Source organism: Lonchura striata, chromosome 7, assembly GCF_046129695.1.
Source record: "Lonchura striata isolate bLonStr1 chromosome 7, bLonStr1.mat, whole genome shotgun sequence".
Classification (NCBI taxonomy): Eukaryota; Metazoa; Chordata; class Aves; order Passeriformes; family Estrildidae; genus Lonchura; species Lonchura striata.
The window spans coordinates 34319241-34346930 of NC_134609.1; the positions used below are offsets into that span (position 1 = coordinate 34319241).

Genomic DNA, 27690 nt, shown 5'->3' on the forward strand with positions numbered 1-27690 from the left:
AAGTCATAATTGGTCTGTGCTGGTTTCAAGGTTGTTTATTCTGTTTAACATGTTCTGCTGCCCTGCCGCAGCTCTGTCCTGCAGGGCAGCGTGTGGGGTGTTACAAACATTAAATACCAGAAACTCCCTGTGCTGGATTTACAATAACGTGCCAATATCTGTCACCTACGTTGGACAGTGTGTCCCCAGCCTGAGCCAAGAGAAAAATGCCAACACCACAGTGAGACATGGAGGGCATGAAGAAGGAGAAAAAGGACAAGACACACCCAATTTCCTCTATCTTGTCCCCTTTGAACCCCTAATCTAGAATCCTAAAATTCTACTTTTGCACCCGTGCCACACTTAATTATTACTTATATCAAACACTCAGAGCTGGTAATTCATCCTGTAAGATTGAAAACTCTTTTGCATGGACAGAGATCACAGACAGTGTCTCTGGGGGCTCTGTCCAGGGGAGTTCTGACCCCCTGCCAGGGTCCCAGACCTGCCAGGGCAGCCAGAAGGAAGCCCTGGATTCCCACAGTCTTCACCCCAGCTGTGTTTGCTGCTCCTGCAGACAACCCTCAGCTGCTGCACCCGTCCGTGCAGCCGGACCTGACGGCCAGCGCGGGCATGTACCGCGGCCCCATGTACGCCCTGCAGGACTCCTCCGACAAGATCCCCATGACCAACTCCCCGCTGCTGGACCCCCTGCCCAGCCTCAAGATCAAGGTCTACAACTCCTCCACCACCTCCTCCTCGCCGGGGCTGCACGACGGCACCGACCTGCTGGGGGGGGTCCCCGCCACCGGCACCTACCCGGGGGACACGGCCAGGGACGGGCACTTGGCCAGCGTGCGGAGCAAAGGGCCGGGCTCCCAGCACCTCCTCAGCCTGTCCCGGGAGCATGGCCACAGCGCCAGCGGCACATTCGGCCACCTGGGGGGGAGGCTCACCGTGCCAGGCACAGGTAAGCCGCAGGCTGGGACCGTGTGGCTACCGAACCATCATCTTGTCCCTGCGGCCCTTTGCCATCCCAAACGTGGCTCAGGGAAGGAAGGCAGAAAGCCATTCCCAAGCCAGACATCTCAGGCTAGAGGTTACAGCCTCCTTGGGGTCTTTCCCTGCCATTGATCCAGGGCCAGCGCCTTGCAAAAAAAACCAAATTAGGATTTTCCTTCCTAGTGAAGCTCATCCCTGCAAGCAGAGCAGCCTTGGGACAGCCCAGAGAAGCTGTGGCTGCCCCATCCCCAGAAGTGTGAAAGGCCAAGATGGACAAGGCTTGGAGCAGCCTGGCACAGTGGAAGGTGTCCCTGCCCAAGGCCGGGGTGCTGGAACTTGGTGATCTTTAAGGTCCCTTCCAACCCAAAGCATTCCATGATTCTGTCATCTGGAGGTGTTCCTCTCTGTGCTGCCCTGCCTCTCTGATCTTCTTATGCTCTCTGGCTGGGGTGGAGGGTGGTTTCTCCCTGATTCCCACTGTGCCCGTGGCTGACACTTGTGTGTGCCATTCCAGGGGTGAGCCTGCTGGTGCCCCACGGGGCCATCCCCCAGGGGAAGTTCTACGAGATGTACCTGGTGCTCAACAAGGCTGAAACCGCCCTGTAAGTCACCCCGCTGGCCACCCCCTCCTCGTTGGTCCCCGCAGCATTCCCTGTCCAACCTGTGTGCCTGTCCCTCCCCAGGCTGCCCTCTGAGGGCACACAGACTGTGCTGAGCCCCGCAGTGACCTGCGGGCCCACGGGCCTGCTCCTGTGCCGCCCTGTCGTCCTGACCATTCCCCACTGCGCCGACGTCAGCTCCTCGGATTGGATCTACCAGCTGAAAACACAGTCCCACCAGGGCAACTGGGAGGTAAGGGGGCACCCCAGGCCCTGCGGCCAGCAGAGACCCCGAGGAGCACAACCCCTCGGGTGACAGGCTGACCCCCATCTTGCTGTCTCTGTAGGAAGTCGTGACCCTGGATGAGGAGACCCTCAACACTCCCTGCTACTGCCAGCTGGAAGCCAAGTCCTGCCACATCCTGCTGGACCAGCTTGGCACCTATGTCTTTGTGGGGGAGTCCTACTCCAGGTCAGCCATCAAGAGGCTCCAGCTGGCCATCTTTGCCCCCAGCGTCTGCACCTCCCTGGAGTACAGCCTCAAGGTCTACTGCTTGGAGGACACGCCAGATGCTCTGAAGGTGAATACGCCCTTCCCAAAGCTGTTTGTGCTGGCAGCAGGATGCTGCTTGGTGCCTCGCAGGATGGCCTGGCCCTGGGGAGCAACAACCTGATGCAACTGCCTGCAAAGTGACCACAGTGAAATAAGGAGGTGTTTACTGCTTTGCCTGTCCTTCCTCGTCCTCTGCCAAGGAAACAGGGAGGGTGCTTGCTGTGTAGCTCCTCTGCTGGGACCGCTCCTGCAGGCATTACACGAGAGGTTTGGCTGCTGATGGGCAGGTTTTTTATAGATCCTGCATGGATCCGTGCCTCTGCCTGCCCTGGAATGGTTTTGTGGCATAGATAACATTCAGTGCATCACAGGAAGCTGGAGTTTGGATGCTTTGGCTACCTGGAGCCACCAGTCCTGGGCTGTTTGATTCCCTGTGACTTGTCCAGTGGATCCTGTTGGGATGGATATGGTGCCTCTAGGTGGGGATGTAGGCAGGGCTCTGGCTTCTGGATAGTCTTTTTTTCCTAAAAGCTGCTGGTGTGATGAAGGGATGGTGTTAAAAGCAGACAGAGTGGCACCTTCAAGGGAGTGCCTGACCCTTGTGTTGAAACTTTGTGTTCTCCAAGGAGTATGGAGGCATTTATGGATGCTCACATTAGAAAATTGAAGTTTTAGGTGGGGCTGGTGTACGAGATGAACTGGCAAGTTCTGTTGGGGTGGCAAAACCTATTCTCCATGGGCTTCAGGCTGCTGCTGACTCCTCTTGGCAAGTTTTCTCCCCACTCCATCCTGGCTTTGGGCGTGGAGGTGGGCAGAGGAGAAGCCCCTGCCCTTCTCCTGCATCTCACCCTGCCTGTACTGGTGCCCACAGGAGGTGCTGGAGCTGGAGAGGACACTGGGGGGGTACCTGCTGGAGGAGCCCAAGCCCCTGCCCTTCAAGGACAGCTACCACAACCTGCGCCTCTCCATCCACGACATCCCCCACGCGCTGTGGAGGAGCAAACTGCTGGCCAAGTACCAGGTGAGGGGCTGACGTGGGGGCAGCTGGGCTTGCAGGCTGGGAGCACCATCTCCAGCCAGGCACCACAGGGCTGTGGTTCTGAGTTGTCTCCCAGAGGGACAGAGGAGGAAGGGGAGCGGTGTTCTGCTCTGTTTGGTGGGATGCTCTCTGCGAGGTCCTGCTGCCCCACCTCATCCCTCGTGGGGGTGGCTGGAGGAGGTGGGAGCTGCTGGAGCCTTGGCTGAGCCCGTGTGTTGGTGGCCCACAGGAAATCCCCTTCTACCACATCTGGAGCGGCAGCCAGCGGGCGCTGCACTGCACCTTCACGCTGGAGAGGTACAGCCAGGCCTCCAGCGAGCTCACCTGCAAGATCTGCGTCCGGCAGGTGGAAGGGGAAGGGCAGATCTTCCAGCTCCACGTCACGCTGGGAGAGGTGAGCAGAGGGGAGGTGGGGGCACAGCTGGGGACGCGCTGGGACATCTCAGCAATGTCTCACCCTGTCCTTCCTCCTCCAGCACGGCAGCTCCTCCGACACCCTCCGCTCCCACCACAGCGGTGCCACCGCCTCCACCACCACCCAGGTGGGACCCTACGCCTTCAAAATCCCCCTCTCCATCCGGCAGAAGATCTGCAACAGCCTGGATGCTCCCAACTCCAGGGGGAACGACTGGAGACTTCTCGCCCAGAAGCTTTCCATGGACCGGTGGGTCTCCCCAGGCCTTGCTTTCCCTTCCTGTGCCCCCAGCAGGGAGGCTTCGCTCTGTGCTCCCTGTCAGCTGTAGGCATCCAGCGGGGTTGTGTCCAGCTGCATAGGTCCATCCGTAAATGGGGGTATAGCTCTGCACAGTTATATCCATCTCTATCCTTGGATATGATTTTAAATTTTAAAAGAGGAGAGTTTTAGATGAGATACTGGGAAGAAATTCTTCCCCTGGGGGTGGTGAGGCCCTGGCACAGGGTGCCCAGAGAAGTTGTGGCTGCCCTATCACTGGAAGTGTTCAAATCCAGTTTGGACAGGGCTTGGAGCACCCTGGGATAAAGGAAGGTGTCCCTGCCCACAGCAGGGGTGTTGGAACTAGATGATCTTGAAGGTCCCTTCTGACCCAAACAATTCTGGCATCCATCTGTGCCACAGTGCCGTGTCTCCTGTCACTTTGAACGGCCCTTGTTTATTTGGGACAATGGCTGTGCCATTCCCACCTGGTTTCACCCCAGGACCAAAGGGAGAAAGGGCAATTTCAGCAAAGCAAAGCTTATGTTGCTTTTGCATGAATACCAACCCTGTCTAAAAACTGCAGACGGTCTCTCGAGGGCGCTGGCATTTGCATTACAGCATTTCCATCAAAGTTCACATTCCAAACAGGTCCAGCATCCTCCCTCCTGCCATCTCCAAAGGGCACCACAGCAGCCCAGCCCTACTCTGCTTCTCCCTTGCAGGTATCTGAACTACTTTGCCACCAAAGCCAGCCCCACCGGGGTGCTCCTGGACTTGTGGGAAGCCGAGCACCAGGACGACGGCGATCTCAACACCCTGGCCAGTGCCTTAGAGGAGATGGGCAAGAGCGAGATGCTGGTGGTCATGGCCACGGAGGGAGACTGCTGATGGTGCTCCCCACGGCTGGGGGGCCAGGAGGACGAAACAGGGGGTGAGGAAAGGTCCTCCCCCCATGGCAGGGGAGGCACATCCGTCCTGAGCGGGGAGGGGCCGCGGCCGGCGCCTCTCCCGATCACTGTCAGCCTTAGAGACCCATCCTCAGCGTTTACAAGCAATTCAAGTGTTACACAGCATTCCTCCTCCTCCTCCTCATGGCACGGGGAGGAATTAGGGCTTCTCAAGTCGGGATGGGGGCTTTCCTTTTCCTTCTTCTTTTTGGGTTCCCTTCCTCTTCCTTTAATAGCATTTCTGCGTTGAAGAGATGAATACAATCCAGGCTTAACTTCTGTCAAAGGCTTCAGGCAGCTTAACAAGGCAAGTAGGAAAGAAAAAAAGGAAAAAAAAAAAAGTTTCTTAGGAAACGCAAATAATTTATTATCCAGATCTTTGGATGTGTCCTTTTTAAAAAAAAAAAAAAAAGAAAAAAGGAAAAAAAAAAAAAAAGATTTATAAATCTTTTTTTTTTTGGTGTGTGAGAGCAAGAGCGTCGCTGTGGTCAGGGTGGCAGAGAGAGAGATTTCAATGGACACACTTTTGTAGGGAAAAGCGTGTGATCCAAGTTGAGCAAAACGTGTTTACATGTCCTGGGACCCCCAAGGGGTCTGGAGGGTGAAGTGCCTCTCCACCCCTCTGGTTCAGGGCCAGCTGAGACCCTTCCCAAGGCTTTTGTCCTTGCAAACTCCCTTTTCCCTGGCAGTGGGAATGATGGGTCCCACTCCACCTGCGAGGAGGGATGAGGGATGCTGCCCTGTATTTGGGGTTCAGGGTGGAGAGAGTGCATCCAGATATGGGTATTTTTAATGAATTCTTCCCTGGCATGGTTTGGGGGAGCTTTTTAGGATGACTACGCCTTCACTTACGTAACTTCAGTACAAACCAAAGATTTCAGTCCTGCGCCAACCTCCGGACTCGAGGCTAAATGGGGGGGTGTTGTAAACCCAGCAGGATTTTGTAGTGAGCACCCCAAACCTGGGCTTGGGGCTCAGGGGGAGGTGATGAGCGGGTGTGGGGGAGTCAGGGGAGAGCAGGGGCTGGCAGGTTGGGATGTGGCCACTTCAAACTGCATCCACTTCAGGTCCCTGCACTCCTGCCTGGATTTTGATGCAGTATTTCAGCACGGATTCAGGGAGGGATACGCTGGTATTCCCAAGCTGCCAACCAGGCTGAGCATTTTCACATAAGGGACAGCATGGTGAGCAGTGCTCAGGTTTCCATCCCTCACTGCAGCTCCTGTTTTTCCCTGGAATAGGCTTTTTATAACGATGGAAAAGCTGTGGGGTGAGTGGAAAGTAATCAAGTTGTAGGCAGAACAACGTTCCTCACACAGATACGGTGATGAAGGTAAAACATTTAGGTTGTCTGCAGGTAGAAATAGTTACTGAGTGCTGTATCTTAGAAGCTTGTCTGTTAAAAAAAAAAAAAAATAGGAAGGGGGTGGTAAGCTCAGGATTAGAGTAGGTTACACGGCCAGGCTGTGGATTTTCCATCAGTGGAAGTATTGGGAGCATGTCCTGCTCTGGGCTGCAGAGCCCTGGATCGGTGTCGTGGAGTGCCTGTGTCACCCCACAAAGTGCTGGGCACAGGAGCACACTCAGGGAGCCTGGAGAGCGTCACCTGCACAGGGCAGCTCAGGAGGAGCTTTCAGGATTGCTGGGACGTGGGAGGATTCCTGTGGGCAGCTCCTGAGGCACTGCTGGAAAGCAGAGTTCCTGACCACAGCTCCCTGCTGTGCCTCAGGGTCCCTGGAGTTCACTTCTTGCTGGGTTTTCAAGGCTGTGGGAGAGAAGGGATTTTTTCCTCTTGTGCTGGATGGGAAAACTGCTGCTGGGCAAGCTCCTGTGTCACATGGGAGGGGGCTTATCTGTCCTTTGGGTTGCATTTGACCATTTCTGAGACTCTCTGAGCTAAGGAAGAAGAAGCAAATTTGGAGAGCAATAAATACTCGATGGATCAATCCAGCTGCCCGTGGTCTTGAGGGCTCCTCTCAGTTCCATGGGGCTCTCAGAGGGATGGGGTGCTCGTTCAGGTCACCTCGGGATCTCTCTCACTCCCGCTCTCTGGTTTACGGATCACTGTGCTGGGATGTGCATCTGTCTGTCTGTCCCTCTGTCCTGCCCACAGGTGCCTCTCTCCATCCCCCTCCATCTCTGTTCCTTTGGGCAGGCAGCAGCCACCTGGCTTGGCTGAAGTGCATCTTTGGGGAGATTCTCCCTGTTTTTCTGACCAGGGGACCTGCAGCAGGAGCAGGGCAGGGGGGATGCAGGGTTTGCCTCCATGTCCCGTGGGTGCCAGCTCCCAGGAGCCCTCCACACCTCCCAGGGGTTTCTCCAGCCAGGCATTTTGGCCAAGGCAGCCCCGTGGTCTGGCAGTGTCCATCTCTTGCTCTAAAATGTGTTTCCATATTTATATGTCCAGGGGATGGGCCTGGTGGCGTCCTCTAAACCCGCGTCTGTTCATTCTGTAAACTAAAGAACTGTAAATAAAGTTTAGCATTCCTATTGTAACAAATTAATTTTTATGCAATAAATTATATTTCCTAGTCTAATAAAAAAAAAAAAAGGAAACAATCTGCTTGCTCGCCTCTCCTGTTCATCACTCACTGGTTCCTGCTGCGTTTGGCATCTGCAGGGACTGGGGATCCCTGTCAGGTCCCTCCAGCCTGCTTTGGGCTCCGCTGCCACGGGCGTGCCAGCAGGAGGGTGCTGCTGTCCAGTCCCCGATGGAAGTGAGCTGGAGATTAACTGATGGTTTGTTTTGGGTGCTTCCAAGGCAGGAGGTGAGTAGCACAGCTGTGGCTCGTGGGCTAAGCCACCCTCTCGAGCAGTTCATTCCCACCCCTGAGGGATATCCTACAAAAGCAATGCCCCTTCCCGAACTGAGGGGATAATTTGGGAAGGGGGAGTGGAGCATGATGCTGCAGCTGCAGGTGGGGCATCCCTGTCCTCCAGCACCCACCTGGCTTCCTCCCCTGCCTGGGGATTGCTGCTGTTTCCTGTCTGACACGGGCCAGGCACTTACCTCAGGTGCTGACAGCAGACTTTGACAAGTGGGAGCTCTGCTCAGGTCACCCCAGAGCCCAGCCAGGCTGCTGCCCAGAGAGTAAAGATGAGGTTTGGGATGTGATTAAGATTGCACTTCATGGCTGTTGCCCAGATTCTGAGGTGACATACCTGGTCAAAACATTACCTCTTTGAGGCTGCAACAAAGAAAAATTAATCCATGGCATGCCTACAGTTCACAGATTGCGTGTTTCATGTTAATGGCGTAATAAACATTTTCATTTTTGTACTAAATACATGATTTGAACTAACACCTGCATTTCAAGTAGCTCCGTGCACTAAAACAAATAGCAAAGATGTGCAAACTAACCTTCCAGACGGCTGGGGGTAATAGGTCTTTTGTCTGGATGAAGTCCCAGCCGGGGAGCAGAGCCAGAAGGGTTTGCAGGGGTGTTCAGGAGCCCGCTGTCCCTGCCCGGGCCACTCACCGGCTCCAGCTCGCCGGACCAGCTGCCACCAGGAGATGGCAACACTGACCCTGCTGCGGGCAGCGGAGGGAATTCGCGGCAGCGAGGAGAAACGGGACGAAATTGCTGCCCTGCCAGCGCAGCGATCCTGCCGGAGATTCGCTATCACACCGGAGATTCGCTCTCACACCGGAGATTCGCTATCACACCGGAGATTCGCTATCACACCGGAGATTCGCTATCACCCAGGTACGGGCAGCCTTCCCAGCCGCTTCCCACCCCACGCGGGATGCCGGGGCAGTGGCTCCGCACGAGGGAGAGCCTTCTCCCAGAGAAGGTTTGCTCGGGAGGGGTGTGACAGACAGTCCTGCTCCACCCGTGCCATGGACACTTCCAGGGATGGGGCAGCCACAGCTTCTCTGGGTGACTTGTGCCAGGGCCTCCCCACCCTCACAGGGAAGAATCTCTTCCAAATATCCCGTATGAACCTGCCCTCTTGTCAGCTTAAAGCCATTCCCAATTATCCCTTTCTTTACATCTCAATTCCTTTAACCTCCACCTCCCACGCTGCTTTCTCTGGGCCCTTTTTGCACCAAACCATCTTTCCAAGGGCCCACATCCATGGATAACTTTGACCAGCCGGTGCCCAGTTCCATCTTCTATTCTCCTGTTGAAACACCCAGTTTGCTGATTCCCCTTAGAATTCAAGCACCCCACATCCCCTGCAGTGGCATGTCACACTATGGCACAAAATAACTCACACACAACGCTAGATGTAAAAGAGGGGGAAAAGAAGTTTATTTCTGACTCTACAATGTATAGAATTCTAAAAGTGACAGTGGATTGGAGGATGAAATTGCCACCTCTCCAACCACACTGGTCAAACCAACAGTCCATCCATTCTCTCCTCCCACAAAGAATGCAAAACAATCATTATTTACATGAACACATGTGTTTCCCCCATAGGAGAAAAAAAAATTCCAACTAGACTATTTTGGGGCTTTCTGCAAAAATTAAAAAAAAAAAAAAAAAGAAGAAGAGTATTTGGCTTTGATGAAGGGTTGGATGCTGGGGCATGTCCCTGTGTGGCTGCTGAGGAGCCAGACACAGCTTTGGGGAAAGAAACAGGGAAAAGAGAGGTGATGATGTTTTCCTTCACAGTCACACCACACCCTCACAGGTGTGACTGTGGAGTTTGGAGGGAATCCAGGAGTTTGCAGTGGAATTCGTGCTGATGGGGCACTGCAGGAAGCACAGGAAGTACAGGAGGAGCTCGTATCCCACCCTGCAGAAGATGCTCTCCCATTCCCCAGCCTCCCATCTGCAGGAGGTGATGTTTTGGTGACTTCTGATGAAAATCAAGCCTGGGCAAAAGCTTTTCTTACTGCTGTGCGGCAAGCCAGGCTGTGATTAACACTGATCTTCATGGAATCATGGAATGATTTGGGTGAGAAAGAGGGGCCTTTAGGATCATCTTGTTTCTCCCCTGTGCCATGGGCAGGGACACCTTCCAGGGTGCTCAGAGTTCCATCCCGCTTGGGTTTGGACACTTCAGGGATGGAGTGACGACAGCAGCTCTGGGCATCCTGTGCCAGAGCCTCCCCACCCTGCCAGGGAACAATTCCCAATTCTCAGTATCCCGCCCATCCCTGCCCTCTGGCAGTGTGAGTCATTCCCCGGTTCCTGTCCCTCCATCCCTTGTCCCCAGTCCCTCTGCAGCTCTCCTGGAGCCCCTTCAGGCCCTGGCAGGGCTCTGAGCTCTGCCTGGATCTGCTCCTGCCCAGGTGACACCGCCAGCGATCACACAGGCGCTTCCCAGCCCCGGAGCGGCTGCGGGCGTCCCCCGGAGCTCCTTCCCGTGCTGGGGATCGGGCTCGGCTGAGACCCCGCCGGGGCCGGAGCCGGAGCCGGAGCCGGAGCCGGAGCCGGAGCCGGAGCCGGGGCCGGAGCCGGAGCCGGAGCCGGAGCCGGGGCCGGGCGAAATTTGGGGTGGGGGCGTGGCCAACACAGCCTTTTAATGAGGGGCGTGGTCAATCCCGGTGGGGGCGTGACCAATCCCTGCGGGGCGTGTCCAATCCCTGCGGGGCGTGTCCAATCAACGCGGGGCGTGTCCAATCAACGCGGGGCGTGTCCAATCCCTGCGGGGCGTGTCCAATCCACGCGGGGCGTGTCCAATCCCTGCGGGGCGTGCCCAAACCGGTGGGGGCGTGTCGCGGAGCCGCTGGGCGTGGCCTCCCCTCCAAAGGCGGGTCTGGGCCCTGAGGCGGCGGTGGGGCCGGGTGGGAGCCCCGTAAGTGCTGCGGAGCGGGGAGCGGGGCCGGGCGGAGCGGGGCTCAGCGGGAGGCAGGCAGGCGGGCGGGCGGGCGGCGCTCCCCATACTCCCCATACTCCCCGGTTGCAAAAACCCGCGGTTTCCGCATTTCCGCCCGGCCCGGCCCCGGCGTGGGCTCGGAGGCGCCCGGCCGCTGTGGGCGCGGTGGCCCCGCGGGCCCCGGCGGGGCTGTGGTAGCTTACAGGCGGTTTGGGAGAGCCCTTTACACCGCGCTCCGCGGGGCCCGGCCGGCGCTGCTGGGTGCTTTTTGGAGCGTGGCATGATGCTAAGCGAGCTTTCTTACTGTCCGGGGGGACAGGTCAATTATTAATTGCGGGTGGAAATGTGGGTGGCATCTCCGAGTCTCAGTCCCTTTCCCCGTGCGTTCCCACCCCCGGCTAGCTCCTCCGGTGCTTGGCTGGAGATGCCCTGGCACAGCTGCCCAGAGCAGCTGGGGCTGCCCCTGGATCCCTGGAATGTCCCAGGCCCGGGCTGGACGGGGCTGGGAGCAGCCTGGGCTAGTGGCCATGGCAGGGGGTTGCAGTGAGATGGGCTTCGAGGTCCCTTCCAGCCCAAACCCTCCGTGGTTCCGCGGGCTGCCGGGGCCAAAGGGGATGGAGCAGCCCCTGGGATGTGCCAATGGCCCTGTTGTTTTTACTGGGGCCAAAGGGGATGGAGCAGCCCTGGGGAGCAGCCCCTGGGATGTGCCAACGGCCCTGTTGTTTTTACTGGGGCCAAAGGGGATGGAGCAGCCCCTGGGATGTGCTAACAGCCCTGTTGTTTTCCCAGCGGGCCAGCAGGATGGTCCCAGCAGCCGGCAGCGCTGCCCCGGAGCAGGAGCCCCTGCTGGAGGATGCCGTGGGCACCGCGTACAGCCGGCAGAAGCCACGGGACCGCTGGCACGGGGCCTACCTCATATTTTTCCTCCTGGGCATCGGGTCCCTCCTGCCCTGGAACTTCTTCATCACGGCCAAACACTACTGGAGGTACAAGCTGCAGAACTGCTCAGATGAGCCTGGCCCGGTGGGGCAGGTGGCCTCAGACCTGCAGGTGAGTGCTGCCGTGGAGGCAGAAAAAATAACCTGGTTTCCCTCCTATCTTGCTCATTTTCCCCCTCCACTTCCCCAGAAGGTAAGTGAACATCCTCTAGGGCCTCCCCTGCCTCAAACCAGATGGAAAGGTTTATTTGCTATTTATTTACAAATAGCTGCAGGAAAGGTGCTTCAGTTAATTTTGTGGTCTGCCTTTTACCTGCATTTGGACTCCTAAGTGTTAAGGTGAATCTAAAAGAATAGGGCTTAACCTTTCACAGGGTAAGTTCTGCAGTGCAAGGCACCACTTTGTGTTGGTCCTTTTTGTGGCAGGTGTGCCGTGAGTACCTCCTTGCAATGATCAACATCTGGCTTTGGCATATGGAGCAAGGAGCTTGTCATGGGGTGATGGATGAGGCAGCCTTGGGGTGGCAGGTTAATGGCCTCTTTCTGTCCCCAGAAAGACTGCTTTCTCTTGTTCCTCCTGCCACAGCAGGATTATTTCCCTGTGGCTCCCTGACAAAGCTCTGGGTTTGTTTCTTTGTGTTTGGCTTTGTGGAAAAAGTGTTGGGGCCATGAGGCTGTATCACATCCTGCTTTTGTGGCAGAGCTTGTTCAGGTGGTTTGGGCACTTTTTGTTTCTATAAAAGCACAAGTCCATATGTGATGCCCATGTTTCTCCTCCGATTTCTCACTCCAGTACACCCACAGCTCTTTTAATTTTCATAGTTGTTAGTGTCAGCTGCTTTTTAGATGGGGAGGAAGGGAAGTGCTTATACCAGGATGCTACAGGTGTGCTGCTGTAAAGCAAGAAACTGAATTAAACTGATGTGTCCAAGCTCCTGCACTGCCTAAAGACCAAAATTATCTGTGTCTGTGCTAGTGAAGGTGCTCCGAGAGGGGTCAAATGAGCTTTGTCACCACGTGGCATGGTGTTCTCTTATTTCCTGCATCCCACATGTTCCTCACAGCTTCTGCATCATGCTGATCCTCTTGAGAACAGCTGGGTTTTAGTAAAGTGTGTTGGAGTAGGTGTTTGCTTGCACAGCTGTACTCCTGGCTGGATCAGCCATTTCTTTGCTGAAAAGGTGTTTCTCCTCTTCCTGTGTGGCTGTGGAACGATGCCTTTTCCTCTCTACGAGGAAATGCTGTTCTGTGGCAGCCGAGTGTGACAGCATCAAACCAGTCAGCCCAGTTTGTGCCCTGCTGCTGCTGCAGGAGGCTTTACCTGCACACAGAGCTGGCCTGTGGAAGGATGCACCTCTGACTGAGAGCCACCTCCTGGCTCCAGCCTTTGCCCTGCTGCTAATTTCATGCCCCGTGCTCAGTAACACTCCAGTGCCTTCAGCCACCTCCACAGACCTGGATTCCTGTTCCAACCTGGCAGGAGCCCTGCTGCCAAGTCCAGACTGGAGCAGAATAGAAGCTGTTTTGCAAAAGCATCTTGTGTTGTATTTGCCAGCAGAATGCTTTGTTTTTGTTTGGGGCTTTCTAAAGCATGGTGGCAGCTTGTTTGTAGGTAACGTGGGGTTAAACACTTCCATTCCCCCATTAGACCTGGATGTGGGAGGAGGATGTCAGGTTTGCTTTGGGGTTTATTTTAAGGGCTCAGCAGAAAGGGAGAAGAGCTAGGTATATCCTGCAGTGCCAGAAATGAAAGCGTATCTGTGAAGGGTGGGAATACCCAGGGAGGGAGAAGAGTTCCCTTTGGAGATGGATTAAAACCCAGCAAGCAGGAGAGGAGTATGGAATCTGATCTTTTCCACTGGTCCAGGCATGGATTAAATTTGCCACCCACCATTCTGCTGCTGCTTTAAAAATGTGGTGCAGGGGCTCTTAAGTACTTGCCCAATTCTCTCCTCACTGCTGGTGTGAGCCCATTTGCTGGGAATGAATGAATATTTCCCTGGGATGCTCAGAACGCAGCATCTCTGCTGGCTTACTTTGAGTACACTTCTGCTTGGTGCAAAGCATTAGAAAGTCATTTTTCCTCCCCAGAAGCAGAAGCAAATTAACTTGGAAGTTTACTGAGTATCCCTCAGGATGGTTTGGAGGTTTGTTTTAAGTAGGTGGTAAATAAGCTGGAGTTTTAGCAGCCAGCTTTACATTTTCCTTTGTCTTTTCTCCTGATTCGTCGTGTGGCCGCAGAGCTTTGAACCTCCTGCTTGGCTGAGCTGATGCCCTAAGCACAGGCATTTAAGTCTCTGCCTATCTGGACCCTCTAGGAGTGATTATTAGGTATCCTGTTGCTTCCAGTGAAGCTCCTGATAGGGAAGAGAAGATGAATGTGCTTGTAAACTGATTAAAAATGATGCAAAGCTGTAAAAAATAATGAGCTGTGCAGAGAAAACCTGCCAGGTGCCTTCTCCTGGTTGGACGTGATGAGACCCCCATCTCTGTAGCTGGAGAAGTGCAGAAAATTAAAACCTGTCATGATAGGGGTGGACATGTGGGTCATCCTCCTCTTTGTGTGCATCACCCTACCTGCTGGCTGAGATTGCTGCAGCAAAAGGATGGCATTAAGCCCCTCGAGGGGAGAGGGAACAGACACACTTTGATGGTGCACAGCACCATGGCAGCTATTTCTTTCAGTGTTTATTTTTTTTCCTTCTGTATTTATGTCCCTGATTTCCTGAAGTAGCCCAGGGCTATGGGAGGGCAAATCCCAGAATTCCCATTGCCCTGAGCAATTTGCAACATGGGCTACAACACGAAGTAGACACCTACACTATAACTCCCTGTTGTGTCATATTCAAGACCTGAAATTCATGCCTTGGCTCCCCCTACAATGTTTTTTACTTTGTTTATTTTTTTTTTTTTTCCTGGCAGGACTATTTTGAGAGTTACATCTCCATTGCTTCCACCGTACCCTCAGTGCTGTGCCTGATTGGAAACTTCTTGCTTGTCAACAAGTAAGTGTTGCTCTGATCCCAAGTGCCTGAGCCACGTTTCTCCCTGGCTTTGCTCCTGTCTTCTTTCCAGCTTCCCAGCACAGGCTGCCCTTCCCTCAGGGGGAGACCGTGGGGAATCCTGAGCTTCCCTGTGCAGTCAAAATTCCCCCCCTTGCCCCTGCCCGAGTTGCAGCCGGCTGAGATGAAGTGGGAGAAGCACCTTGTTCCACAAGTGCCTGCAGTTAGCTTGAGTAAATAAATTCCTAATGAATTCCTTGGTTAATTGCTTGGTAAGGGTCTTCCCTCTTAAAAATACCTTTATTGTCATCAGGGGACTGGTTGACAAAAGCCAGGCTCACCCAGGTAGAGGCCTTACCAGCCCTTAAACTGGGATAAGAAATGGACCCAGCTGCACCTTGTTGCAAGCTTGGCCTTGCAAATCTCAAACAGCCTCCTGCCTTCATCTCTACCCTTCCTTATCCCACATCAAACTCCTGTACACTTGCAGGCGTGGGTTTGCATGGCTGATCTCCAGATTCCTGCTCCCTTGCCTCACTGCTTCCTCCTCTCCTTCCACCTCTCTTTATTTTCTTTGCCCCCTCTGCCAGCACAGGAGCTGCCCTCCCGTGCTGAACCTTCACGGTGTGGTTTGAAAAGCAGGAGTGACCTCTACCCCTTGTCCCAGGGTCGCTGCCAGGGTGCGGATCCTGTCGTCCCTCTTTGTCATGCTGGCTGTGTTCCTGGTGATCACGGTGCTGGTGAAGGTGGACACCTCCACCTGGACCACGCCCTTCTTCGCCCTCACGGTCGGCTGCGTGGCCGTGGTCAGCAGTGCCTCCACCGTCTTCTCCAGCAGCATCTTTGGCCTCAGCAGCTGCTTCCCCATGAGGAACCTGCAGGCTCTGCTCTCAGGTTGGCTGATCCCACTGGACTTTCCCATCTTGGACTTTCCCTGCTCGTCTCCATGGTTTTCTCTGGGGTTTGTGTCATGTGGAGTTTGTTTTAGAAGCTTAACTTTGCCCTCATGGTAAAGGGAAGTTGCTGAAGGAGAAACTTGCTGGATCACATGAGCTTTGGTTTCTGTAAATAGCCGTACACTGACCCTGGAGAGCTGCTGGGTGCAGGGGGGGAAGGAGATGGCATCCCCCTGCCCTGCCGTTTCCAGCAGAGGCATCTGCAGCTCTGCCTGTCTGCTCCTTTCTGATCGGCATTTCCATGAGTGATGAGGGGCAGGTTGGGAGCTGTGAGTGATGAGCTCCCTGGAGCATTGATCACATTATAAATGTGCTGTGGAATGGTTGACAAACCAAGAGGAGAAGTAGGGGGGGAAAATCAGGATGGTGAAATTTTTCCTGGGGCCAAGACAGGAGTGTTTTTAATGAGTTGATCTCAGAGAAGGAAAGCACCACATCCCTGAGATGGCATTCCTGCCGCTGGTGCCTTGAATCCCCATCTGGGGGAGCGCAGAGGAGAGTTGGATTATGTGTGCTGGTGGAAAGCCAAGTTTAGGCTTTGGAAAAGGTTTGGACTTTTCCTGCAGGACTGGGGAGCTGCAAGCCCAGCAGAAGGACTGGAGAGCAGTGTGTGCTGTGCTGTGTTAGAAGGGGGTGCAGGATGGCACCTGGGCTGTGGTGCAGCCCCACAAGCACCTGAGGCGCGGAAATGGAGAGGAGGTTGTGTGTGCAGCTGCACCCTGAGCCGGGTGTGGGGCAGTGTTCCCTGGAGATCTGTGCATGGCAGAAGAGGAGCTTCTGGGTTCCTCCTTGTTCTCTGTCCCTCACTGTGCCCACCTCTGCTGCCACACGCAGGGCAGGCCATGGGTGGCACCGTCAGCGCCGTGGCCTCTGTGATCGACCTGGCAGCGGCGGCCGATGTCACCGACAGCGCCCTGGCCTACTTCCTCACCGCCGACATCTTCATCGTCATCTGCATCATGGTGTACCTGCTCCTGCCCAGGCTGGAGTACTCCAGGTGTGTTCCAGCCTGCTGGGGCGTCCCACAGAGGGTTTGCAGCGGCATTGCTGGGGGATCCACGGGACACTCGCCGTGCTGGTCCTGCCCCGTCACTGCTGCAGCTGTGCTTCCCCTTTCACCAAAACCACAGGGTGAAACTGCGTTTCAGTCAGGGCTTTCTGCCAAGCTTTCCCAGGGCCTCTGATGCCGGCACTCCCAAAAATGTGTGGAGTCAGCAGAGAGCCCTAACCCGGAGGCAGCCAGCCAAGAATGTCCCCATATCCTGTCTGCCACTTGGATGTGTGTGACCCATGGGTCTGGTTGGTGCTTGTAGCCCCCAGAGCCCCCAGGTGCCTGTAGACAGTAGGGTCTCCTCTGTGAGCACTGAGGGTGCAGAGAGGGGAGAGTGGATGTGCAGGGGTCACCTCTCTGTACGAGGTGGGAGCTGCAGGTGCGCTGGATTTGCTGGGTCCAGCGGGCATACCTGTGTCTCCAACTTCTCTCCTGCCCTCTCTCCAAATCTCAGCTGCTTTCCCTCATGCTTCCCTCTGTCTCTTTTTCCAGGTATTACCTGAGCAGCCAGAAGGAGAGCCCCTCTCTGGTCACCGTGCCCCCCAACAGCTCCATGGAGGACGAGGCAGAGGCAGGAGGCACCGTGAACTCCTCCCTCCTCCCAAGAAGTGCTGGCATCCCCCCACTCCGCCCCATCCTGCACAAGACCGCCCTCCTTGGCTTCTGCCTCTTCTACGTCTTCTTCATCTCCATCGCCATCTTCCCTTCTCTCTCCTCCAACATCGAGTCTGTCAGCAAATCCTCAGGAAGCCCATGGAGCACCAGGTACTTCACACCACTCACCTGTTTCCTCCTGTACAACTTTGCTGACTGGTGTGGGAGGCAAGTCACTGCCTGGATCCAGGTGCCTGGCCCCAAGAGCAAGCTGCTGCCTGTCCTCGTCCTCCTCAGAACCATCTTCCTCCCTCTCTTCATCCTCAGCAACTACCAGCCCCGGGCTCACATCCGGACCGTGGTGTTCAACAGGGACATCTACCCCGTGGTGTTCACGGCGCTGCTGGGGCTCAGCAACGGCTACCTGGGCACGCTGGTCATGGTCTACGGCCCCAAAATCATGCCCAAAGAGCTGGCTGAGGCAGCAGGGGTGGTGATGTCGTTCTACCTCGTGCTGGGGCTGGCTCTGGGCTCTGCCTGTGCCGTTTTCGTGGTGCACCTCGTGTAGAGGGGCAGCCTCAGGAGGAGGAGGCCCTCGGTTTGTGGTGCTGCTGTTGAGCATTTAGGGTTTGGGGCTTTTTCCCAAAAAAGCCAGGTGTCCTCTGGTTTCGAGGCAGCCTGCCTGTCTTGGGAGGGGGGTAGCTGCATCCAGGGGGCATGCAGAGGGAAAGTCTCCCTTCTGGGAAGGGGCATCCCCTGTGCTTGGGAAGGTTCTGTCAGACATTGTTGCTCCCCAGTTGAATGGAGCAGGGACCAAAACAGCCTCATCCTCCCCAGGGAGCTCAGGGAAGCACCAGGGACACAGGGATACCATCCCTTACCCGTGTGCCAGTGGTTTTAAGCTGAACCCAGGGCTTTTGGGGGCACCTTGGGTTTTTCTGCTGCACTGTTAGAAGTTCAGCCCATCAGGGGTTGGGTGGTCTTAGGGAGGGTTCACCCCTCACTGGGCTGTGATGGTGGTGTTGGACTAAAAGGGATTTGAGCCCTGGAGCACCTTCTCACAACTTAGGGAATGAGCAGCAGCTGTCCCAGGGATTGGGGAACAGCTTTGCACAGATTTCATACAATCATTGCACAAAAAAAAAAAAAATTATACGTACATAAGGGAAACGGCTCCACTTGGAATCTTGCTTGCTTTGATTTTTCCATGTGAGGTTGAACTGAGGGATCATCTACCTCCTAGCATGGTGCCACTAGTGTTGGGGACTATTGCCTGGCCCAGCTGAGAAGAACATTTTTCCTGCTGTGACTGTGGTGTGACCCCCAAGGAAAGTGAAATGCTGAGTGGGCCTAACCTGAGGTTTTTCTTCAGTCTCTATTCAGAGAGCTCTGTGCAAGCCAGGGAGAGGTACGAGAGAGGCCCTGGTGTGAGTTTCACAGCAGAAATCTGGTTAATTCATGTAGACAGGCACCATATGGCCTCCAGATGTTTTCGGAGGGGTAAGCTACTGTGACACCCAAAAATATGGCCCACCCAAAGACAACTGGCTTTTAAAGTCATTTAAACTCCCATATGCCAGCACAGACTGGCCTAAATCCGATTATTGTATTTATTTTCTCAAATTGGCTGGATTTATGGTCTAGAAGAAGAGGTGAGCTGATCAGCATGGGTGTAAAGGCAGAGCTTGGCAGTGCATGACACCTCGGAGATGCTGTCTGTGGAAACTGATTCCTTTGAGACTGGGTTAGGAGCAGATGCTCCATTACTGGGATTCTCTCAGCACCTCCTGCTTGCCCTCGTAGCAGTGGAGCTGCTGGATGTGGGGAGAGCAGCAGGATCCATGGTGGTCACTGCCCTGGGGTGCCACGTGGGTGTGGTGGACATTGGGTTTTTACAGAAATCCTTTCCTAAAGCAGTGTTTACTTTGGGCCCCTTGGCAATACACACAGAGTTTTGATTGATGGCTGATTTTTATTTCAATGTAAAATCCAGACACAAGTGGAAAATGTGTGGGGTGTGCAGTAGTGAGGAGCAGCTTTATGGAATGTGTGGGCTCTTAATCCCTACCTTTGGTGGGTTTGGAGCCCTTTGGCCTCCAGCACTTGGCCAGGGACTGCCCTGACCCAGGTGAAGGCCCACCCAAGGGCTGCGGGTCAGGATGCTGGGAGCCCCTCCTGGGGGCCAGTGTTCCCATCCCCTCCCTGGTGCTGGAATAATGCAGCACTTGGTCAAAAAGCCCAACCCAGCCTGGTGCTGGCAACCAAAAAGTCCCTTTGTGGCCTTCAGTGAACCTGTCTTCAACCTGTGCATTTCCCTCCCAATCCAAGGAATGATGAGATTTGGCTTGGTTTTTTACTGCTTTGCATCTCCTCTGCTCCTCTCCTTGTCACAGACCAAATTCCTCTGGAGGAAGAACTTAATTATTTGGTACGGTTGCTAATAAAGAGAATTCTTGATCCTGTGCAACTGCTGGTGTCTGGAATAATTTCTCTTGGAGGTACACTGATGCATGCAGTTTCAGCTTGCATTTTTCCTTCTGGTCATCCTTCTCTCCCAGCTTGGATTGTAAACTCAGAGGAATCCCTGGCAAGGGCTGGGTGAAGGAGCCTGCTTTGAGGGCACAGCTTTTCCACTGGAATGTCCCCAGATGACATGCAGGTAGGTGTGGAGAGCATTCCTGTGGCAGGGGGGAGTGAGCAAAAAGGGGATTTATCCTTTGCTTTTGGTGGCATGCAGCTAAGGAAGGTTTAATAAATGTGGAGAAACATCAGTGCAGATGCAAATTGGGCAAGAACCAGGTCTGGGCATAAAGCAGGGAATGCTGGTGGGAATGCCATGATATGGGGGTGGAGGTTGCCAGTTCTGAGCCATGAGCTGTGGGTGATCCCTGCAAAAGGGGAGGGATAATTTATAGGGAATTGCACAGAACAGCAGGGAAGTAATTGCAGTGCCTGGGAGAAGCCACATCTGCTGCTCGGTGTGGGCCGTGCCGAGGAGCTCAAGGTGAGGGAAATGGTGGTGGAGTGCTGGAATGAGGCTGCTGGATCTGGAGTAAAATAAAAGTGCAGCTACAGCTTGTGCCTGGCTGGGTTAGATTGCTGTCCCTGCCCATGGCAAGCAGGGTGATCATCACAGTCCCTTCCAACCCAAACTTACTCCGTGATCCTGTGATAAATGCATCTTTGACAACAAAAGCAGCCGTGGGCCCCAGTTCCAAGGCCTGGAATGATGCTCTAGCCAGGAGGAGCACTGCAGGGATCCAAACCTACTTCCTGACATTTAGCTGGGAGATTACACTGCCTTCAGTTCTCTGAGAGCTTTACAAGAGGCACCCCAGAGCTGGGGTACCTGAGTTCCAGAGAGAGACCCTGGCTGTGGGCAGGGCTGGAGCTGAGCTGGGTCCCTGTGTCTCCCTCACCTGCCTAGAAATGCACTCCCAGGCTGTTTCTGTGAGCCCCACCATCCCCTCAGCCAGCAGGGCTCTTTCCCATCTCCCAGCCCATGAGGGCAGGTGCTGATCTGCTGGCACGGGAAGGACCACATGCTTTCCACAGGGAAACAGCCCCCTCTTACCTGGGGGAGTGGAACCAGCCATGCAGGCATTGCAGAATTCCTGGGGTGAGCCCAGGATGTGAAACAGAGTCCACAAATCCCTGTTAGGTGCCCAGCAGTTCTGGCACTGTGACCCAGAGTTTGGAGAGTCCCAGGCCTGGCAGCCCAGCACGGAGGCGTTGCTGTGCCTTTTCCAGCAGCCTTTGGAGTTCAATCCAACTGGCTGAGGGGGAAAGCAAGCTGGGAGCTGGCAAAGCAGCAGCAGCAGGATGCAGGAGAGGAGCAAGGGATGAAAGGGCACAAAGTGAAGGAGACGCATCTGCTGCAGCTTCTGCTCAAAGGAGACCAGCTGAGCCCATGCCTGACCTGGTTTTGTCCCCTCTGCCCTCTGTGCTGCCAGCTCCCCCTCCCTGCTGCAGAGCTGGACCAGGATAAGTGTTGGTACTGGGGGCTTTGAAGCGAACAAACGTGCTGGAGGAGGCGAGGGGATTTTTGTTATGGAGCTATCTACTTTGTTAGGTGAGCTATATCATGTCAGCCGTGAGTGGCTTTCTCAAAGCCTTGCCCAGGCTGTCCTGCCTCAGTGGAGTGCCCCCAGGTAGGAATGGGCCCCCTTCTCCATCTGTGCCACCAGCCTTTGCTGGCAGAGCCTTTGGTGCAGCGCTGTGACCCCGGGGAGGTGGGAACCACCTCTGAAACCACCTCATTATCCTTCAGCAACACTTTGGTGGTGGCCAAAGAGTAGCAGGAGCAGGATGGTCTTTGAGGCCCCTTCCAGCCCAAACCATTGTGCGATGCCACAAAACACAAGTGGCCACTGGGGCTTGGGAAGGGCCAGCAGCCTCAGCAGCTGAGCTGAGCTGATCCTGCCCCTCCACGGGTGCCCCAGAGGAAAAACACAAACCTTGGCTTTGAAACCTCGCCAGCCAGCTGCAGGCTTGCCCGGCTGCTGTTCTCCTTTTACGTGTTTTATGGAGTAATTTGTACTATATTTACACAGCAGTGATAAACAGTTTTTAAAATGGAAGCAAAGAAAATGCTGCTGGATGAATTGTTACAAAAAAGCCCTGTTTGCCATTCCAGCAGGGGGAAAAAAAGGGGATAAAAATCACCATCCTAGGGACATGCTGTTCATCAGATCTGGGTATTTTTTCCCTTGATTTGTGTGCCTAATGTGAGCAGAAGAAGTCGCAGATGCATGCTGAATTCTGCAGGGAACATATGCATGCATTTAAATCATTTACAGCATTTACTGGTGCAATTGTAAAGCACATTATTTTTCTGCATTTGTAATTAGGCTCCAAACAGATGGTGAAGGACTGTAGCTCCTGATTAGACAGCCTTGTGCTCTGTTGGACGGCGCTGTGAGAGAAAACTGAGATGAGAAACTTTTCCTTCTAATTTATCACGCCAGGGCGGGGGAGTGCAGGAGCTGGGGTTGCCTGAGCGAGAGCTCCTGGAGCAGGCTGGGCAGGGCTGGGCGAGCCATCCCTCTGCCATCCCTCTGCTGATGGATGGGGCACCGGGCCCCCTGCCCAGCTCCTTTTCCATCCCGGATTTTCTGGCCCTGCCTTGCCGCAAGGCTCAGGACACCCGGCAGGGTGGGATGGAGCTGCCGTGACAAATGGCTCGGGAATAAGCAGGAGCTGGGAGGTGAGAAGGGTTTTTACAGCAGGAGTGAGCTCCAGGCTCGTGGCTGTGTTGGAGGAGTGATGCCACCTGCCTGGCCTGGGGGGAGCTTTCCTCCTCTCCTGGGGGCAGCCTTGAACCTTGAACAGCACCACGGGCTCTGCACTGCCTCCTCCTCATGCCTCATATTTTAGAGTTTGTATTTTTCAGATTCTGTGCTGCTTTAGTGTGTGGGTCTGAGCTCCATATCGGGGGATGCTGAGCTCTCTGCACAGAGCAGGGAGACAAAACAATTCCTTCTCCAGCTGGGGACCAAGCACAAATGATCCAAATCTCAGCCCAGGAGCACAAACACCGTGGGCTGGAGAGAAAAACAAGCAGGATGGGACTGCCTGGGCTGAAGCTGGACTTGGGCAATGAACTCCAAGGTGCCAATGGAGCAGAACTGATCCCAGGGAGAGCCCCCGGGAGCGCTCGTGCATTTTGGGACCATTTTGGTTCATCTTGGGTGCAGCCCTGGCTGGGCTCTGGTGCTGCCCAAGGTGGATCCATGGAGGAGATCCTTTTAATAAATCCCTGCTTTATTCTGTGACTCTGTCTGGCTCTGCTCCAGGCCAGCCTTCACAAGGCATCACTCACACTCTCCCTCCTTCCAGCAGTCCTGGGGCCCCCCTTGCTATTGTCACCCTGCTGCCCCCCACCACACAGGGGACAATTGATCTGGGTTTTTTTGCACTTCTTCCTGCAGCTTCTTATTTTCCTGGCTTGCCTCCTGAAATCACAAAGGTAAGCTGGGTTACATGAAAATCACCTGGTCAAATGGGTTAAACGAGAGGCAACTGATGAGCAGAGCAAGGCAGAGGAGGAGCACGGTGTGAGACCCACAGCGTGAGCAGAACAGGATTCCCTTGAGGCAGCAGCGTGCCCAAAGTCCCTTTGTGTCCCTTTACTGGTTCCCCCCCAGGCTGTGGATAGGGGTGGTCGCCTTCCCTCGGGTTTTTATCTTGTATTCCACTGTGTTAGCAGCGAGGTTAAACACAGGTTTAACCCCGGGGCTGGCCAGCAGGGTGCTCATCTTCCCCCTGGCACAGCCCTCCAGTGCTCCCTGATGCCAAAAAGGGCACAGGCAGCTGGAAGAGCACGCGGAGGGAAGGTGGCAGGGGACAGGGACATGGAGCAGCCGTGCTGTGGGTTCTCTGTGCTGCTCATGGATTCTCTGTGCTGTTCATGGGTTCTCTGTGCTGTTCATGGGTTCTCTGTGCCCGTTCATGGATTCTCTGTGCTGTTCATGGGTTCTCTGTGCCCGTTCATGGGTTCTCTGTGCTGCTCATGGATTCTCTGTGCTGTTCATGGGTTCTCTGTGCCCGTTCATGGGTTCTCTGTGCTGCTCATGGGTTCTCTGTGCTGCTCATGGGTTCTCTGTGCTGCTCATGGATTCTCTGTGCTGCTCATGGTTTCTCTGTGCTGCTCATGGATTCTCTGTGCTGTTCATGGGTTCTCTGTGCCCATTCATGGGTTCTCTGTGCTGTTCATGGGTTCTCTGTGCTGCTCATGGGTTCTCTGTGCTGCTCATGGATTCTCTGTGCTGCTCATGGGTTCTCTGTGCTGCTCATGGATTCTCTGTGCTGTTCATGGGTTCTCTGTGCTGCTCATGGATTCTCTGTGCCTGTAGATGGCACCTTCTCCTCTGCTGAGGGAGACAGGATAAACCGAGGGGAGGGAAGAATCCCAAGCAGAGCTCAGAGCCAGGAGGAAAGTGCTTCAGGTGTGTGGCACGAAGTGACTCAGGGGGGTCCCACAGATGTCCCCTCTCTCTGTGGCTGCTCTTGAGCCAGATCACCTGGATCATCACTGAGCCCTCTCCAAGTTTATTAACATTCACTGGGAATCACAGGGGCTGAGTGGAAAGTGCTTCCAGCTGCACAAAGGGCTTTTTTTACCTTCATTAACCCCTTGTGGCTGTAACAAGCCCAGCCTGGGGCTGCAGGGTGCTCCTGGTGTCTTTAAGGGAAGACAGGTCCTTCTGGCCCCACCCGGAGCTGCACAGGGGCACAACTCTGCCAGCAGGCTGCTTTGGGCTCTGCAGAGCTCTTGCAGCCAGCTCCTACAAGGCTTTTGGGGGCTCACCAAAACCCCCTTGATCCTTGTTGCATGTGTTATCCCCACAGGAATGCCTGGCCCAGGTGTAGCTCACCTGGACCCACCTGTAAGCACAAGCTGGATGAAGCCTGAGGAATCCCCACAGAATCAGGTCTGTGCTACAAAGTTGAGCCCAGTTTCTGCCCCTCCTGCTGTCTCCATAAGATCACCTTACAAAGATACAATTTGAAACCCAGTACTTCTGTATTTCCAAAGGAAAAAAACAAAACAAAAAAAAAAAAAAAAAAACACCACCAGCTGCTCTTTCAGTGCTTTTCTTCTTCAGAGAGCAAATTCCAGCAGTCCCTTAACTTTGCTTGGCTTTTTCACCAGCCTCCTTCACTCATAAATTCCTAAACAAACAGCGTGATCCTAATATTGGCCCTAAAATTCTGTGTGAAATGGACCTGGAAATTAATTTCACACCGGAAAAGCCAGCTCACTGTTAGCCACAGCACAGGTGGTTGAAAAGAAAACTCCAAGATGATTCTACAAATTAATTCTGTGACTCGGATGAGAGGGTAGCAGGTGGGGAGCTGCCACCATCCCAAGCCACGCTGCACCACAGGGTGCTGGAAAGCTGTGGGAGAGGGAGGATGCAGCCATTCTCCTGGGGCTTGTGGTCTGGGGGGACAAAATCACCCAAAAAAGTGGAAGCAGGGGGCATGGGCTGCTTTTTCCTGAGCACAAAAACAGCCCTGCTCTCTTACACAGGTCTTATTTACTGAAAAAAAAAAGAAAAAAGGATGGTAGTTTGGGAAAGCACTTCCAGGGACCCTTGTGGGGGGCTCCTGGGGAAGAGGAGGTGTGAAGAAATGACTGATGGCACAATATTGCATGGGCTGGTTTTCTGTGCAGGCCCTGGAGGCCGTGGCAGAACGTGGTCCATGGCAAAAAGCTAATTCAGTGCCTTAGTAGGGCAGAATTTTGCTCATATCTATGTTTTACCTGCTTTCCTTGTGATATTTCATCTGTTTAGAGCCAAATGGTGATCCCAGCTCTTGCAGGCAGAGGAGTGAGCCACCGTGGGGAGAACTGGATGCGGGAATGTTCCATGGCTGGGTGGAAAATGAGAAGGGGGAGAAGCCCTGCAGTACAATTTCAAGGTTGAGTGAGTGGTGCCAGGAGGCTGTGAAAGGCTCTGTTGAGCTGCTCTGTGTTCACAGGCAGGATGGAGAAGGGAGGTCACGGGGTCTGCCTCCAAAAAAATCAGGTTTCCCTGTAATGAGTGTGGTGAGAAAGGCTGGGATAACAGGGAGGTTATCCCAGCCCTGCAGCTCCCTGCTTTGGGGCTGGTGTTAAATGTGATCCCAGCAGCAGCCAGGAGCATCTCCCTGCTCACAAAGCATCACTTTCTACTCCTGCCTCTTTTCCCAGCTCTGATTCTGTGGAAAGGCCAGTCTCCCACAGGCTGGGTCTCAGGGTACCACAGATTTCTCCAAGCAGGAGCTGGGGAATGCCAGCTCCATGGGCTGGTTTGACGTCCAGCCTGCAAACAGCTATTGCTGTCCCTGCCTGATTTAAATCGACACTGGCAGGGAGGTGCAGCTCACAAGATACTGAATTCCTGTGTGTTTTGTGAACCCAGGCACCGAAATCCCCCTCGATGGGAAAGGCTGCAGCCTGTACTCCATCAGGAATGGGACTGGGAGCCAGGCCAGCAGGAGCTCAGCCTTGGTAGAACTGGCTTATGTAGAACATCCTCAAACCACTCAGGGTGTGAGCAGAGCAGAAATCCACGGTGTGAAGCCAAGGCACAGGAAGCTGGCAGAGGAGAGGTGTGCCCCTGTTTAAATAAAAACCCTGACCTGGATTTACCAGGAGAGGCCTTAAGTGAGACATCACCTGTGCAAAGTCACAGCAGCTACAGGCACCCCGGCCTGAGACACATCTGCACCTGTGGTTTTGCTTTGGTTCCTCCCCTTTTTTGTCATTTCTTCCCCTCATTAGCTCCCTGACTTTGGGATGTGGCTGGGATGAGCACGGCGTGAGGAGCCTGGCTGCGCACATGCTGCTGTGTGAGGATGAAGAGGGCAAGGAAGGGATGAAGAATCCCCCCCAGAGCAGGGTGCTCAGAGCCCCAGGCAGGTAACACCTGCACCCTTTGCTCTCCTGCTGACCCCAAGTCTGGTGCCAGCTACCGAGGCCAATTCCTTAAAGAACCCAACGCAGCCCAGGTGTGATGTGAGCAAATTATCTGCCAGCACTTAATTAGCTGCACTCAGAGAGAGCTCCTCGCCTTCAGCCTTTTGCTGGGATGTTGGGGTTTAGCCCCAAGGCAGCTGCGGGTGTGCCAGGGCTGCCAAGGACCAGCAGCTGGGCCAGCTTTGCTGGGGGAATGCCCCCAGCCCGGGGAGGACCAGGAGCAGACCCGTGCCAATTCCAACCAATTAGCCCTGGAGCTGTGCTAATGGCATAATTACAAGAATTATGGTCTCTGCTCAAGAGAGGCAAAGGCTTAATTACCCCCTCCTGCTGCTGCAGGGGCATTTGCCTGCTGGTGCTGCAGGACAGGGCTGAGGTGAGTGGAAGCTCCTCGCACCCCTGGGAGTGCTGGAGGCCGGGCTGGGTGGGGCTTGGAGCACCCTGGTGCTGTGGGAGGTGTCCCTGGCCGTGGCAGGGGGGTGAAATGAGGTGATTTTGATGTCCCATCCAACCCAAACCATTCTGAGACTATGATCCCCAAGCAAGGCTTCAGGGTGGGTTTTAACATCCTAAGCTGTGCTTATTCAGCGTTTTAATCAAAACTGGTCGTGATGGGGTCGGGTGGTAAAGCTGCCCCGGCCCCATGTGGTGGGAGCAGCAGGGCAGGACCCAAAGCCCGGCCCCTTCCTGGGGTCACCCCCTCGGTGCGAGGGTCGCTGTCACTGCAGGTGGCTTTTTATGGCTTTGTGGCTTCCAAGGTAGCACGAAATGGGGTGAAGCAGAGGTTTTGGCCATTTTCCCAAAAGCTGCTCGTGGGAGGGCTGGGACTGGAGGCAGGAGTGTCCTGCCAGCTTTGGGGGGACACAGAAGGGTTTGATGGGAATGGCGTCTCGGCAGTACAGCAAGTACAGCCCCGTGCCCAGCGAGGTTTCGGGGAGCAGCAGCTGGGCATGAGCCTCCATCCCTCCATCCATCCCTCCATCCATCCCTCCATCCATCCCTCCGTCCGTCCGTGCGGCTCTCCTGGCACGCCGTGCCCGGATCGCTTTCCCCGCTCATCCATGATTTATCTGCACGCTCCGGGCCCTGCCAGCTGCTCCCGAGCACAGGTCAGAGAAA

The 27690-nt window shown here is 54.7% G+C and overlaps 2 protein-coding genes across 2 annotated transcripts in view; both read left to right on the forward strand.

Moving 5' to 3' along the window:
- Positions 1-5171, forward strand: part of UNC5B (unc-5 netrin receptor B) — a 51564-nt gene extending 46393 nt beyond the window's left edge. The window contains exons 9-16 of the mRNA XM_077784782.1: positions 557-949; positions 1496-1583; positions 1665-1833; positions 1928-2161; positions 3005-3154; positions 3402-3566; positions 3649-3836; positions 4571-5171. Coding sequence (XP_077640908.1) covers positions 557-949; positions 1496-1583; positions 1665-1833; positions 1928-2161; positions 3005-3154; positions 3402-3566; positions 3649-3836; positions 4571-4736 — 1553 coding nt within the window. The 3' untranslated portion in view covers positions 4737-5171. The remainder of the gene's footprint in view (positions 1-556; positions 950-1495; positions 1584-1664; positions 1834-1927; positions 2162-3004; positions 3155-3401; positions 3567-3648; positions 3837-4570) is intronic.
- A 6188-nt stretch (positions 5172-11359) lies between these two features.
- SLC29A3 (solute carrier family 29 member 3) lies at positions 11360-17673 on the forward strand. Its single transcript, XM_021529126.2, has 5 exons — positions 11360-11614; positions 14425-14507; positions 15172-15398; positions 16295-16457; positions 17004-17673. Exons 1-5 carry the CDS (start codon positions 11366-11368, stop codon positions 17671-17673), a joined length of 1392 nt encoding a protein of 463 aa, XP_021384801.2. The 5' UTR covers positions 11360-11365.
- Positions 17674-27690: the final 10017 nt, after the last annotated feature.